The following is a 14,796-nucleotide window of genomic DNA, read 5'->3' as shown; positions in this document are numbered from 1 at the left end:
TCAGTATTGCCTGTTTATTTTGCAACTAAATTAACCAAACAAAATACATTTATTTAAAATAGACTTGCACTTTATTGTTCAAATTCTTCTTTTGACGCCAATAACAAAATCAAACAACTCAACATTTGGAAAGGAGCCTTTCTTATCCACAAGAAAGTAAAAATTCTTCCCCTTAAGCTTGAGAGGAATATGCTGGCCAACACCTGCTCGAGACTGCATACAACTAATGTGCTCAACTGGTGTCTGAAAAGTTTGAGTTTTTCCTAACCAGCTGTACGTTGTCACCTTTACATCTTGTCCACCTTTGAGAATCCAAAGACTTTTAATGGCCCTTCTTGGGTATGTCAAAGATATAAACAAAACAGCTGCTCCTGTGGAAATACAGAATTCTTACTTTCTTGTACACAAAATTATAGAGGAAGTATTGTAATCGTACAAGAAATCATGCTTTTTACAGATCTTGACGCTTGCGCCTCCATGACACGAAAAATCAGTTTTGCAATTATGTCTGTGTGTATGTCTATGAACATGATAACTTGAATAAATAAAAGTAAAGTTCCCTTTTAAAACATGACGGTCTATAGAGCAAGTGAAGTAGAGTACCATTACAGCAAGGTTGATGAAATTTTTATATGTACATTTATAGTTCTGTATTAACTTTTTAGCAATTTCCGGTAACCGGAACCTATTTTACTTTAGGTTTTCAAAAGCCTATGACTTTAGTACTGTTTTAACTAGATAAACAAAATTTGTAGTAAGTAAAAGATTCAAAATCATGTCTATATCCTGAGTTGCCATCCCCCATGGTGTTATATGTTTGAGAAAGTTTAGGGGAGTTCACCACCACTTAATACTATATTCACACTAGTTTTGCCATTTTGTGTGGTGACTCAATGACTTCAGTAGGCCTACCAGTTTCTGATAAACAGAAGGGGTATAGATTCTTCTAAATCCTAAACAAAATTCAACAAAAAGTAAAATAAAAGGTCTGAGCTTAAAAGAAGAACACACTCCTCTAAAAAAAAAAAACTTCCTAAAGCGTGACCACCATAGCAGCTAACACAACATTGAAAAGTTAAATATTTGCAAGATGATTGAAAAATATGCATGCATGCCCAGGATGAAATTTTTTTTTTAGATACTGGATAGCTAAAAATTAGCAAACTAAGTAGATGAAGTTCACAACCAACAGACACTCAAAATTTATTGTGATATAGATGGCCTCAATTTCACCTGTATTATTCAATTAGTTTTGAGAAAATATTCAGTTACGTCAATTCACTGCATCAATGGATTCAAATGGGAAAAGTAGTTTAATTTAAAAAACAAAACTTTTTGAGAGCACTCAATTCACAAGTGATTTTTTAAAGCAAGCCAGACATAAGAAGGGGCTCTTAGCCAGAGCTGAACGACATAGGCTTCTTGTAACCCAATCTAGCCTACCAACAGAGGCGTAGGGGGGTGGGGGGTGCGGACCGCACCGGGTGACACCAAGGTAAAATATAGCAAAATATATAGAGAAAAACTTGAGCGGGGGGGGGGGGGGGGTGTGGTGCAAATCGAAAACTTGAGGGGGGTTGCAAATCGAAAGTTTGAAAGTTTGTCCCCGGGAAGGGTCGCTACGCCTCTGGGGGATGACACCATTAAGTGCCGCACCTGGTGACACCTCGCTACGCCACTGCCTACCAATATAATGAAATAAACATACTAGCTCCCTGTGCCAGGTGAACCAACTCACCTGATGTTAAAGGTGAGTGTCAAATGGTGCTTTATCACTGGTAGTAGTTTAGGACACAAGCATGTCAATAATTACACTTGAGATAAGCATATACTTTAAATAAAATTAACTTATTTGGGGGGGGGGGGGGGGGGGGGGTCCGATTGGATGTCCAAATGTTGAATTCAACATCCAAATATAAAACCTTTTATCTTGCATTTAAAAATTAAAGCTTAAAACTAAGACGACTGTTTGTGTTTTAAATAAACAGCTTAACGTGTAAATAAATCATGGTATTTGTACCTACACTGGGGTCATCCATATCATAAGCGACGTCATGATTTTAACCTCACCCCCAACCTCACACATTGTCACAAAAAGCCAGGGCCCAACAGCAAAATGATGTCACATCTCTAAAATATTTATTGAGCTCAGTCAGCGTTGATTAACCTAGATCTAGATTAATTTTAATTTACAAAAGAATTTTTTTCCAATGTAAACCAGCGTCAAAGTCAGTAAAAGAAGTATCAATGATTATATGATAAATTTATGTTCGTTTTTTAACCTTGATCCTAACCCCTGGTACGTAAAATCGCCCACGACTAGTAATGTGAAAAACAGGTGACTCCTTAAATTTTAATAATTATTTCACATTTTGAGGAGGATTTATGTTTTGAAAAATACAGAAATGTTTCCTTGTTTCATTTATATACCTGTTTTTAAACAACTGAATTAAAACTTTTCAGTAATAAATGAAGACTAGCGATGTTTCCAACATATGCAACCATGCTCATTTACTATAGTAGCCATCTTGTTTATTTATTTCTATTGTAAACTTATAGCGCAAGATTCAGGGGAAGCCACTCTAACTTACAGATGGCCGCTTTTTAATATATAGCAAATCCTGCTCGCAAACACTGCTGTTTAAAGTTAATTTCTTGCCTATATTGAATATTGATGTATTTACTAAATATATCAATATTCAATATAGGCAAGAAATTAACTTAGCCATTGATTTAGGTTTATTATTCATTTATTTATAATATTTGACACAAATATATCACAATATACTTCTATAAAAGCCTTGACGATGAGGTAACTTTTTCGTACATTACTAGCCGCGGGCGATTTTACGTACCTAAAAGGATAGATTACCACCACAGAGTACAGACTTTAACTTTATCCACATAAATGATTAAGATTAATTTAAGATAGACCAACAGGTTTAAACATTTTATATGCCTTTCCACTTGAAAGTTTCAAGTAACAGGCTTAATACTAATACTGATTAATAATAATTTAATAAATAATAGGCCTACTAACTACCTAGGCCTATTATTTTTTACTTACCAACAGTGAGGCTGAGTAAACTAAGTGCATTTTTATATTGTCCTTCTTTGTATAACAAGCGTTTCCACAATGGGAGATTAGAAACATCTTTGACTGGATTAACTTTTATTTGTTGGACAGCAAACAGTGACAAATAACTCCACATCACCATTTGAAAAATCCCAAAATAGGATAAAATTTTATAGAAAGCATCGTCTGAGTGAAAATAAACTTGTGTGTCTTTAACAATGTTTCTCTTACTATGAAAATCTAACTGTGACTTTGAACATAAGTGCCTTCTCAAAAAAATATTCGCCTGTGGTGTTTTGTTTTTTACTGAGAGTAATGAGAGATCTACTCGACTTACATAGTTTCTAGATCTAGATAAATTTAGGCTTTTAATACAAGAGAAGACTGAAAATAACTTGATAGCCATAACTTTTAAAGGTAAAACCTTAGTTTAGCGTCGGTTATTATTCCGGAATCGTATAGCAGTAAAAAAAAACAGTAAAACAATGGCAAAATCTGTCACACAGTTCCGGTATCCACCGGAAGTACTGTAAACCATACTTTATTTGGCGTTATCTTATATTTTTAATACAGAACGTTTAAAATTTGGATAGATTTATTTTAATTGCGTGTTAAATCCTGCTTTATTACTCATTTTGTATAACTAGTTATTTTTAAGTGTTTCAGCTAAATATTTCTGCTACTAAACATTGTATGATTGTTTAACAGGGTACGCAGTCTGAAAAAAGTCTTGACTTTAAAAAGTCTGGACGTGTCTACACTGTGGTATGACGTTTTTGCTGGGTATCGCAGATGAAACCTGATTTCTCAGTTACTACGTCATTGGGGGAGGGGGGAAGAGTGTAAGACTGTCTTTTTTGTTGTTGTTGCTTGACTGACCGTGAAAACGTTTAGGGCTAGACTAACCCGCCCCAGTAACTAAGGTCACTTATATCTAAACTTGTATGAACTCACGGTGACCCCAAGTACGTAGATGGTGCTGTCTGGCTAGGTGAGGGAGGAGGGGAATAAAAGTTACGGTACAGTTCATGATATGACGCATTAGACTATGCTACTCACAGTGACCCCTCCACCGTCTCTTGTTGTGGGGGGGGGGGGGGATACCGGTAGTTTTTAATAGCAGACAAAAGTTTCTCAGCTATAACATAAGCACAAATAATGGTGTGGTTACAAAGTCTTGTTTCATTTTCAAAATAGTGTACGATTCCTGTTTCTAGTCACTTTTACTCTTTTTGTAATCATTTTTACATCTTTGTAATAATGTTTACTATTTTCGTAATCTAGATTTTTTTTACTTGGCCTAGCAGATAGCTAGATCTAGATCTAGATCTAATTAATTAATGGTCGCAAATCCGCTGCAAGCCAAAAACATTAAATTATTACATTTGACTTCATTATTTATATTTATATTAATATATGTTTTTTTAGATCTACTAATTTAAATCTAAAATTATAGTTATTCTTGTTTCCTTTTGTCGATTAAACTTAAAAAAAATAAAACATTAATTTACTACAATCGACTTTCAATTTATTTATATTTCAATGGTCAAATAATCCATGGTTTACCGTAACTCTAGTTACCGAAACTCAACAAACATTACCCGATAATTTTTAAAATCTAGGCCTAACTAAAATAATTAAATTTACCAAGACTAAGTAAGATCATCTAGAATCTAGATCTAGAGGGTAATCTCACGTCGGAAATTATCTGGTAATGTTTGTTGAGTTTCGGTAACATTTGATATTGTAAACAAGCTTACTTATATGACCGTTGAAATAAAAAATAAAGTTAAGTGGGTAAAATCACGATATAGCGTCGGAAATTATTGGGTAATGTTCGTTGAGTTTCGGTAACATTCGTTACTGTAAACCATACTTTATTTGACCGGTGAAAGAAAAATAAAGTCAAGTGCATTAAATTAATGTTTTAACTTAATTTAATGTTTAACTGACAAAAAATTAGCAACACTTAGTAAATCTAAATATTATTAATAAAGTCGAGTGTAGTAATTAATGGTTTTTTTTAAGAAACAGATAAAATCTGCAGAAGATTTGCGACAACCAGCTCTAGATCTAGTTCTGTTAGTAAATAAGACGATTAGGCTAGATTAACTAAAGTTAAAAGTAGTAAGAATAACTAGAATAATGTTTAGTAGCAGCAATAATTAGCACTTACACTTAAAATAGTTAGAAATACAAAATAATTAGGAAAACAGTATTTAAAATGCAACTAAAATCAATCCTTGCACATTTTTAAACATTATGTACTAAAAATAATATGGCGGCAAATAAATGATGGTTTACAGTATTTCCGGTGGTTTCCGGAACGGCTCGACAGACTACGCCATGGTTTTACTGTTTTTTACTGCTGTACAGTTCCGGAATAATAACCGACGCTATATCGTGATTTTACCGTTAAGTGCATTATCTATAGATTCTATTAATTTGGGAGAATGTTTACACCGGTGTCCGATAATGGAATCTTCTTTAAAAAAGGGGGTGTTAGATTACTGGTGGTTAACTAAATACTTTACTTTATAAACATGGCTGGCTAATGTCAATGCTAACCCTAACCCTGGTCCTATCATACGCCTAACCCTAATTTCTAACCATAAAATTAGTCGAGATTACAATACTACTAAGTACTACTAACAACCCAACACCCCCTTTTTTTAAAAAGAAGATTAAAAATAATATGGCGGCAAATAAATGATGTTTTACAGTATTTCCGGTGGTTTTACTGCTGTACAATTTCGGAATAATAACCGAGGCTATATCGTGATTTTACCCTAGCTCAGTGGTTCCCAAACTTTTTCGTGTGGCGACACCATTTTTTTTTAAAGTGACCCGCGACCCCCATAGAATTAAAAAGTAAAAATTAGTGGGGGAATTAATAAGCACTAAAATACGATTTTTCTGGTAGACTTTCAATAGTAATTATTGTTGATAACTTGTTTCAATGGGTAAAATTGAATGCCTATCACTAGCCTCAACATTCGCTGTTTTTGTTAACGCCAATCTCATGTCATTTTCAGCATCTAATTTATTATTTGTTTTGTTTTTAATTGGAACTAAAACTCGAAAGGCTATCGATTTCACGTTTGGTTTTGAACGCAGAGTTTCTTCCATGCATCTCTTCGGGGGGGGGGGGGGGGGCTCCGTCCTCCCCGAAGAAAGTCTACCGCCCCCCCCCCCCCCCAACGAGATGGAATTTATATAGTAAACATACACTTTTACTAGTGTCCGCCCCCGCCCCATCCCCCCGAAAACATCAAGTGCCCCCCCCCCCCCAATTGTTTGCGCAGTTTTTCATTTAACTTAATACGTGACGCGGAATCATTCCGCAAATTTGAGAATTCCTCTTGTAATTCATTGGGAATGCTGGCAACATCAAGGGAAACAGAGAATGGGTAACGAGTCAATGCAGATTCTTCTTCTTTCAGCTCAAGGAAAGTAACGTCGCAGTTCGTTTTCGAGAAATTCAAGATGCCCATAATCCTCTTTCAATTTTTTAAAAATTTATCTCACAATTAGATTAATCTACCACACTGCAGAGTTTCTCAAACATGGCAATCTTTCCAATATTTTATTTTCTTCGGCAATTTTGCAGCTTTTATAAAAAAAAACGCCAAGAGATTATCATGAAAAGAGATAATATACGTTCATTTTCCCTGAAGCTTCATGTTAAGCTTATGTTGATGTTCGAATAGATCTGCTAGGTATGATATTTTCTCCAACCACTCTTTGTCGTTAAAAAAATATCAAAATAAGAAAGTCAAGACCAGCTTTCATCAGGTCATTAACAGTCTACTACATGTATCCCGTCTGCTCACTAAAAGGACGTCTTCGTTGGTCCGCATAGAATAAGGTATCTGTGATAGATTGATGTTTCTATTAATGATACACTGACGATAAAGCCACGTTGATTGTTTATATATATTTAATCAGCTACCATGACGGAACAGGAAGTCACATGACATATATATATATACAAGGGACATCACTCAAAACAACATTATAAATATAAGACTAATACAAGAAGAGTGAGTTCCCTTGACTTCACAAATTTACATCCCATGTCACGTCGGGGGCTAATTCGCGTTCAACTATCTCCAATCACATTAGGTCAAATGCGAGGCGACCGTACCCAGCACACAGCTTGGTGTGATACTGTTTTTGTATCGAATTGCGGCTTTTCCCAGTTTAGGTGGGTGATAACTCACTAACATCAACCGTGGCCTCAGTTACAGCAATCAACAATGTCGACATTCGACCATTTCGTCTTTCCCAAATGAAATAAGCAAGAATTATTTAAGTATACAAACTAACTCAGATAACAATCACGGTGATGAAGCGCGGGGCCCCCTTTAAGCGCGAGACCTGGGGCGACCGCCCCGTTTGCCACCCCCTAACGCCGGCTCTGGCAGTCGGCACCCTACCCCCACCCCCTTTGGATGAAAAACTACTTACATCTGACTTAACAACCACTAATTAAGTCAAATTTAGTTTCAGATTGCATTGTCTTCATGTCTTGACCCACGTGCCAACTGTGAATCGTATCGGTCAAGTAGAAATGTCCCAATTTTCGCTCCGGCGTTTCGATCTAGACAGACTGACGACAGACTGACGACAGACAGAGGAAGTGAGTTAAATAAAAGCTTGTAAAAAGCACATTTTAATTCCATGTCAACAACATTACGGAAAGATTCTCGTCAACTCGCTGGTGTCCATTTTTACTTTCTCGTATATACCAAGTATAGAGAAAGTCTTGTAATCGTGCAAAAAAAAAAATCGAGATTTTTACAAATCTCGACGTTTCACACCTCACTGATACGGAAAAACATAATTTTGCAATCTTGTCCGTATGTCTGTGTGTCTGTCTGTGTGTCTGTCTGTGTGTCTGTCTGTCTGTCCGTGTGTAAACACGATAACTTGAGTACCGTTACAGCTAGGTTGATGAAATTTCATATATAAGTATTTTATCAAAATCGTAGATCCGTATCAACTTTTGAGCGATTTCCGATAACCGGAAGTGGTACTTTTCCTACTTTGAATTTTTCAAAAGCCTATAACTTGAGTACTATTTCAGATAGATAAATGAAATTTCATATGTAAGTAAAAGATCTAATTCTCTACCTTCTATAAAGTTTGAGTCATTTCCGTTGACTGGAAGTAGTACTTTACGCTACTTCCGATTTCTCAAAAAACTAATGTAGATTTTAAAAGTAATAATAATATTGCGCACTATTATGCGCTTTTTTATTTGGCGTTCACTTGGTGTGCAATTAATTTGTCTACGAGATTTTATTCTATTTTTAAAACTTTAAGTATTTAAAATGGATTAAAAATCATGTCTATAGCCCGAGTTCCCATCCCCTGTTATTTTATATAAGAATATTCGAGAAAGTTTAGGGGAGATCACTCCCGGTTTATTTTATATAGTGGAAACGCATATGCGGATGTATCTTAATAAAGCTGTAAAGAAATGGTCTAAGGCTAACTGTTTTCTAACGATCGAGTATTAAAAAAGTTTTTTTTTTTTTTAATGGAGCCTCCCCCCTTAAATAATTATAAAGAAAAGCGTGGGTCTCTTCCTAAATATTAGTAAAGGTACCCAATATATACTAAAGTGGCCCACGCTTTTCTTTATAGTTATTTAAATAGTAGTGTATAATTTATTTTATGGATTTTTTTTCAGTACTTTACATGTTTTATTTACAATAGAGTTACATGACTAAAAACCATTGCGCAGCTATTGAACGTGATGACGCGCTTTTGTCGTGATGACGCGTGTGGATAAGACTGCCTACTAATCTGGTCAAAATTTTAATTAATTCATAAAAAATTAATTAGGCAACTAATTAAGTCAAATTGAATGTCACGATGCATTGTCTTTATGTCTTGACCCACGTACCAACTACGAACCGTATCTGTCAGTTGGAAGTGCCTGCAATTTCGCTGGACCGTTTCGATCTAGACAGACTGACGAGGAAGTGAGTTAAATAAAAGCTGTAAAAACGTTTTAATAGCAAGATTTTATGTAATAATGCACTAAAAAGGAGAAAATAAATTAGAGACTAATATTTAAATAACTATAAAGAAAAGCGAGGGTCTCTTCCTAAATATTAGTAAAGGTATCCAATAGATACTAAAGTGACCCGGCCACGCTTTTCTTTATAGTTATTTAAATAGTAGTCCATCATTTATTTTCTCCTTTTTAGTGCATTATTACATAAAAGTTTGCTATTAAAACGTTTTTTTTTATGAATTATTTTCTTTTATATTCTATAGAAGAGCTTTTCTTAAACTGACTTAAAGTCATTTTACGTCACTTTTAATTGCATGTGCAATATAAATCTATTCTTTCTTCAATTCCTGATGGATTTAGACAAGTTTCTGTTTCGAATGTTTATCTGGATAAAAAATATTATTTCTTTTGACATCTGCAAAATAATCAACATAAAACCAGCAGATTATGGCCATCAGTGAACATAATATTAATCTCATGAAAACGTTCATATAATTAATATCAAAGTTTACCAAAACGAAAATTATTACTTCTAATCTTACCCAAGGTGTCTACTTGACATTTATTTTAATAACTTTGTATGAAAAAGTGACTGAAGAAAAAGAGTGTTGCTTGTGTGTATCCAATAATAGTGCTATATACAGAAAAGTAGAAACAAGTTAATAAAAAGTCCAGTGACAATTTAAGCGCAATTTCCTTATGTTATCCATAACAATTTTAAATCGAGATAAATCATAGCTCCTCCTCCTTCGCCTGCTTCTCGCGCAGTTCGCTGCTAAGCCAGCCAGGTCACATGATTTACCCTCCTTTACTTCGCCTTCCACTGCCTTCTTTGCTATATAGTACTGTAATGTATTATGTATAGTATAATGTAATTTTAAATAATGCGGACGTGTAAGGGGTGTTTAGTTGTCGCGCTTTTAAAAAAAAAATTGTGACCGAACGAAAGGATATTTTTGAAAACTTTCTTCGGCAATATTGTTCTAAATTATGGCAGGAATCGATTGGTAAATGTTTTAAGTCGCTAAGTGGTCTGGTTGCCGAGATATGGGCCAAAAACTGCATTTTTTCGAGGTTTTTTTTTTGGCTTTTCCGGGAAATCCAGGAAGGAATTCCGGGATTTTTTTTGGCCTATGTTCATCCTCGGAACTTGCTTAACATATTTGCTTTGGAACTAGTCCTCGATATTGCTTCGTTGAGGAGGAGATACGACTTAAAGACGACTTAAAGCTGCGGACACACATCCATCCATTCATTCATTCATCCATCCATTCCCAGAAATGACGAGTTAATAAACGCAATTCTCTAGAATGGAAATTGCGCTAAAAATATTTTCATAAAATGTAGATCTATGTTTTCTCACCAAAATTTAAAAAATTCAAAACCCACTTTGAAAATTCGAATTTGACTTGCTTTAAACTTTAAAGTTGGTGCAGAATAAAATGTGAGTGTTGCTTCCTTACTTCCATTAAAAGTCAAGTATGTAATGATTTTAGCAATAATTTTAACTAAGTGATCAAAATATGGCTGTAGGCCACTTTGTCAACTTGCCCGTTACGAGTACTAGATTTCTATCAGGCAAATGTGAAAGCATTGATTAGGCTATCTTTTCCGACTCTTTGATCTGGCTTCCGTTGTGGATGGAGAAAACAAGATGAGTTACCCATAATCATGCTAAACTAAAGATTTAAATTTCCATTTTGGAAATTAGAGATCTACATATTTTGCGATATAATTGTAACTTAAATAAACAATGCCAAAGCTAAACATTATTGTAGCTGCCTGCAATAACAATGGTATAGGCATTGAAGGTCGTTTACCATGGCGTTTAAAAAGCGACATGTCATTTTTTAAACAGGTGAGTTATTTACCGTGAGTAGGGTAAAGGAGGGCGTTAAGAGCCACACTTTTTTGTAGGTTGAATTATGGATTTTTTTAAATAAAATATTCTGTTATTTTAAATACACCATTAACTTCCTTACCCCTTAAGAGAACATTTGACACCACATACACACACTACAACCAAAAACAATGAACTTAACACAATCTGTTTTTTAATTCTTGTAAAAAAAATTTCTTACATAATTCCTGGGAAATTATTTAAGACAAGTGAAATAGGGGAAATAATCACTCTCTTAATATAAATATGTATATATCGACACATCTAATATATAAAGCTCAATTCTGTATGTAATAAGTTTGTCGTTGACATACTTCGATGGATTTAAGTGTTAGATCAATTATCGTGCTCATAGTCTAAATTTATGAGTTAAAAAATACTATTGAAAGTGTTGGGAAATAATTTTCATTTTTCAAACTGATAGTAATAATTGTCGGCATGTTCATTAAACACAATTTAAAAAAAATAGCAAAAATTCTAATTATGTCGAAAAATTATTTATATTTAGTCCTTTAGCACTTACTTCCCTTTGATAAATTAGGAAAACACAATTACTTCCCTTTATAAAACATTGCATTAGTGGAAAATAATTTATTTTTTATTACTTTGTTTTGGTGTTGGGAAAAAAATAATTACATAATTAGCGGGGATTGATCAAGTGCAAATGTTGTAGGTATTTTACGAATAAGCTTGGAGTATTATAATTGTTCGTTTGGTTTGGCACCTACGTTCGTTTAAGTGAGTGCAAAAGACTATGAATAAGTTGGGGTACTATAGTCGATTATTAAGCTGAAACAGGCGATTCTGCCCCGGGCTAGACTGTGAGCAATTTGCGTTTATGTTCGCGTGAGTGGTTGCGTTTTGATTTGGTTCGTTTTTGTTCTTTCTTTTTTCGTTTGTGTTTTTTTCTTTGGGTTTGTATTTGTGTTTGTGGTTGGTTTTGCGTTTGGATTTGGTTTGTTTTCGTTTGCTTTTTTGTTTGTTTTTTTTCTTTGTGTTCGTATTGGTGTTTGTGGTTGTGGTTGGGTTTCTTGTTAGGTTTTTGTTTTCGTTTGCTTTTTTGTTTGTTTTTTCTTTGTGTTTGTATTTGTGATTGTGGTTGGGTTTGTTGTTAGGTTTTTGTTTTCATTTGTATTTGTAATTGTGTTAGTAGCGTTATATTTGCGTTTTGTTGTTTTGGTTGGTTGTGATTTGGGTGGGCAATGCCGGGTTTATGATGATTACTAAACACACAGGTAATGGTCTTTAACAGAAAGGTTTTTCATAGAAGCCACAGAAGGGCCTGGCCGGGACGGCTAGTTTAATTATAAATGTCAAAACAAATAATTAATTACTTTAGAATAAAATGAAATTGTTTAACACTATTCGTGTTTACAAAATGTTTTTGTCTATAATCAGAATTTAATATATCGTCATCATAAATGCTAAAGTATTACAGTATAATGAAAGTTTTTAAAATCAGAGTTGGTATAAAAGCACTCTTTTCGATATAATAGAAGAAACATGCGGAATAACAGCCTACATTTAACTAAATTTCGGTCTTTTAGTTCAGATCATATATTTTTAATTAACTACTGCTTCTTTGTGTTCTTTAAAGATCATTTTTAACATAGTGATAGGTATGGGTTAGATCACTGTATTGATCACACACCTTTTTACTGGTAATTGCAAAAACAATATTCACAGTTTTACATTTAAAAAGCTAATTTTCTGGCGGCATCGTACTTTAGTACATCATTACGCATTTTTCTACATGTACTTAACAGATCAGTTCGGGGTGGGTTGGGGGGAGGAGGGGTTCAACTACATTCACCACTGTCCAGTCACTTAAGGTCAATTATCCAAACCAGTGTATACCTAGGTGTGACATTTATGTCGCTCTACACAATTGTGGTGGTGAGGTGTGTGTGTGTGGGGGGGGGGGAGATAACCAACTCAGAGTGAACATAGCGTCAGTTTTTAGAGTACTGTTCTAAACATACTTATATATTACACAAATATATATTACAGAAACAGATTTAAATAAGTAGCAGTGGTATTATGACAATATTTTTTTTTACAGAGGGGTCCATGGGGGAGGGGGGTTGTAACTGTTTCATATAATTTGTAATTGTAATCACTATCGCCCAAACTGTAAGAATACTACTACTTCATCATGATGATGTTGTTGACCTTCAAATTCAAACTGTATTATAAAGTAATTATGTGTGAAGTTTTATGTATAACATTTTCTAATTCAATTATTCGTAAGCAAATGCACTATACAGTTGCCTTAAACTTAAAACCCCTCTTGCCAAGTGGTACTACCTGTAGAGGTTTTGTAAACATTGCAATGCATCATAATGGTTATTTTTAGAATGGCAAACTGATGCAGCTGTTAATATGTTTTGTAAACGTAGACACTACTAGACTAGTACAATAATGCTTAATTGCTGCAGAAAAGAAAACTTGTGATTTACTTAGATGTGCCGACCAAAAATATTTTTTTAACAAATATCAGTGTTTAAAAAGTTTCCAAAAAGGCGCCACTTTGCTGCAAATGGCCAGAGGGGAAGCGGCCGCTCCCCCCCCCCCCCCCCTGCGTACGCTACTGTGTATGCTATATTGATTATAATAATATATAGGCCTGTTCTTTTCTTTTTAGATATGTTTTTAAATGTTTGATTCAAATTTTATTTCAGATAACTTTAAGAACACAAGATGCTGAAAAAAAGAATGCAGTTATCATGGGAAAAAATACCTGGTTCTCCATTCCCTCTAAATTTCGCCCTCTTGTTGGAAGGATCAATGTAGTGCTTAGTACCCAGATGACAGATGCCCCTGAAGGAACTCAACTGGCAAAAAGTTTGAACCAGGCTGTGTCATTGCTTGAATCTCTTAATGTTGAAAATATTTTTGTTATTGGGGGATCAACTGTTTATAAACAAGCAATGGAAGGAGAACATCCTTGTAGAATTTATTTGACACGCATTGCTGCCGATTTCTTGTGCGATACTTTTTTACCAGATATCACAGACAAGCAGTTTAAGCAGATTCCCAATCCCCCTTATGTACCAGATAATGTGTTTGATGAAAATGGGATTAAGTATTCTATTCAAGTTTATGAAAAAATCTAATGTGACGTGGGCTGTTATTAGTTGTACCTAACGAGGCAGAAATAAAATTTCCCCAGACACTACAGCTTGTTCTCTAGCTCTAATGCTTTTGTCTAACACTGAGTACAAAACGTGGCTAGCATTTACAGTACAGTGCAAGACCAATGGCTAGTGGGACAAGACAAATGGATAAGACAGAGCTAGCAGGACAAGTCAGATGACTTGAAAAATCGCTTGTAATAGCGCAGTAATAAGTCCTTCAATTAAGAAATTTTAACTCTTTTTTAAAATCAATAAAGCATCCAAGTCAAATTTGATGAGATTGCATTGTTATTGGGTCTTGACGCACGTGCCAAGTTTCATTGAAATTTGTTGGTTAGAAGTGGCTGAAATTTTGTTTGCCAGTTTCAATCCATGATGCCAAAAGAACGACAGTCAGAGGAAGCAAGTTAAATAAAAGCGTGTAAAAAGTTAACTAAACATCCAATTTAGTTACATTTATGTCGAATTGCAATGTGATAGATCCTTGAAATTTGGTTAAATTTATTGAAACGGTACTTTAAAGTTTAAACACAGGGGTAGGATAGGAAAACAGCTTTTCTGAAGGTTTTAAAGCTTCAAAAGTTGTCAGTCTCGTTTTAGATTTTTGTGCGATTACAATTGTCCTTTGTCCCCATCAACTGGGTGGATTACACGA

The 14,796-nt window shown here is 34.5% G+C and overlaps 2 protein-coding genes across 2 annotated transcripts; one reads left to right on the top strand and one right to left on the bottom strand.

Moving 5' to 3' along the window:
- Positions 1 to 5,025, bottom strand: LOC131943892 (transmembrane protein 223). Its single transcript, XM_059304201.1, has 2 exons — positions 3,068 to 5,025; positions 1 to 371 (listed from the first exon to the last, which is right to left on the bottom strand). Exons 1-2 carry the CDS (start codon positions 3,480 to 3,482, stop codon positions 79 to 81), a joined length of 708 nt encoding a protein of 235 aa, XP_059160184.1. The 5' UTR covers positions 3,483 to 5,025; the 3' UTR covers positions 1 to 78.
- A 5,681-nt stretch (positions 5,026 to 10,706) lies between these two features.
- Positions 10,707 to 14,796, top strand: LOC131943948 (dihydrofolate reductase). The gene is made up of 2 exons (XM_059304349.1): positions 10,707 to 10,962; positions 13,686 to 14,796. The coding sequence occupies exons 1-2, from the start codon at positions 10,858 to 10,860 to the stop codon at positions 14,118 to 14,120; spliced, it is 540 nt and encodes a 179-aa protein (XP_059160332.1). The 5' UTR covers positions 10,707 to 10,857; the 3' UTR covers positions 14,121 to 14,796.

This window comes from Physella acuta, unplaced genomic scaffold, assembly GCF_028476545.2.
Source record: "Physella acuta isolate Inbredline_101_S28 unplaced genomic scaffold, ASM2847654v3 ptg000473l, whole genome shotgun sequence".
In the NCBI taxonomy this organism is placed as follows: Eukaryota; Metazoa; Mollusca; class Gastropoda; family Physidae; genus Physella; species Physella acuta.
Note: the sequence above shows the minus strand (reverse complement) of the source record. Positions and strands in the feature narration are given on the sequence as shown.

Bases quoted from the DNA above. Each gene is read 5' to 3' on its own strand.
- LOC131943892 (XM_059304201.1), bottom strand. From the start codon at position 3,482: ATGGCTATCAAGTTATTTTCAGTCTTCTCTTGTATTAAAAGCCTAAAT. The intron at 372-3,067 runs GTAAGTAAAAAA...GTATTTCCACAG, and splicing joins TTTACTCAGCCTCACTGTTG to GAGCAGCTGTTTTGTTTATA.
- LOC131943948 (XM_059304349.1), top strand. From the start codon at position 10,858: ATGCCAAAGCTAAACATTATTGTAGCTGCCTGCAATAACAATGGTATA. The intron at 10,963-13,685 runs GTGAGTTATTTA...ATTTTATTTCAG, and splicing joins ACATGTCATTTTTTAAACAG to ATAACTTTAAGAACACAAGA.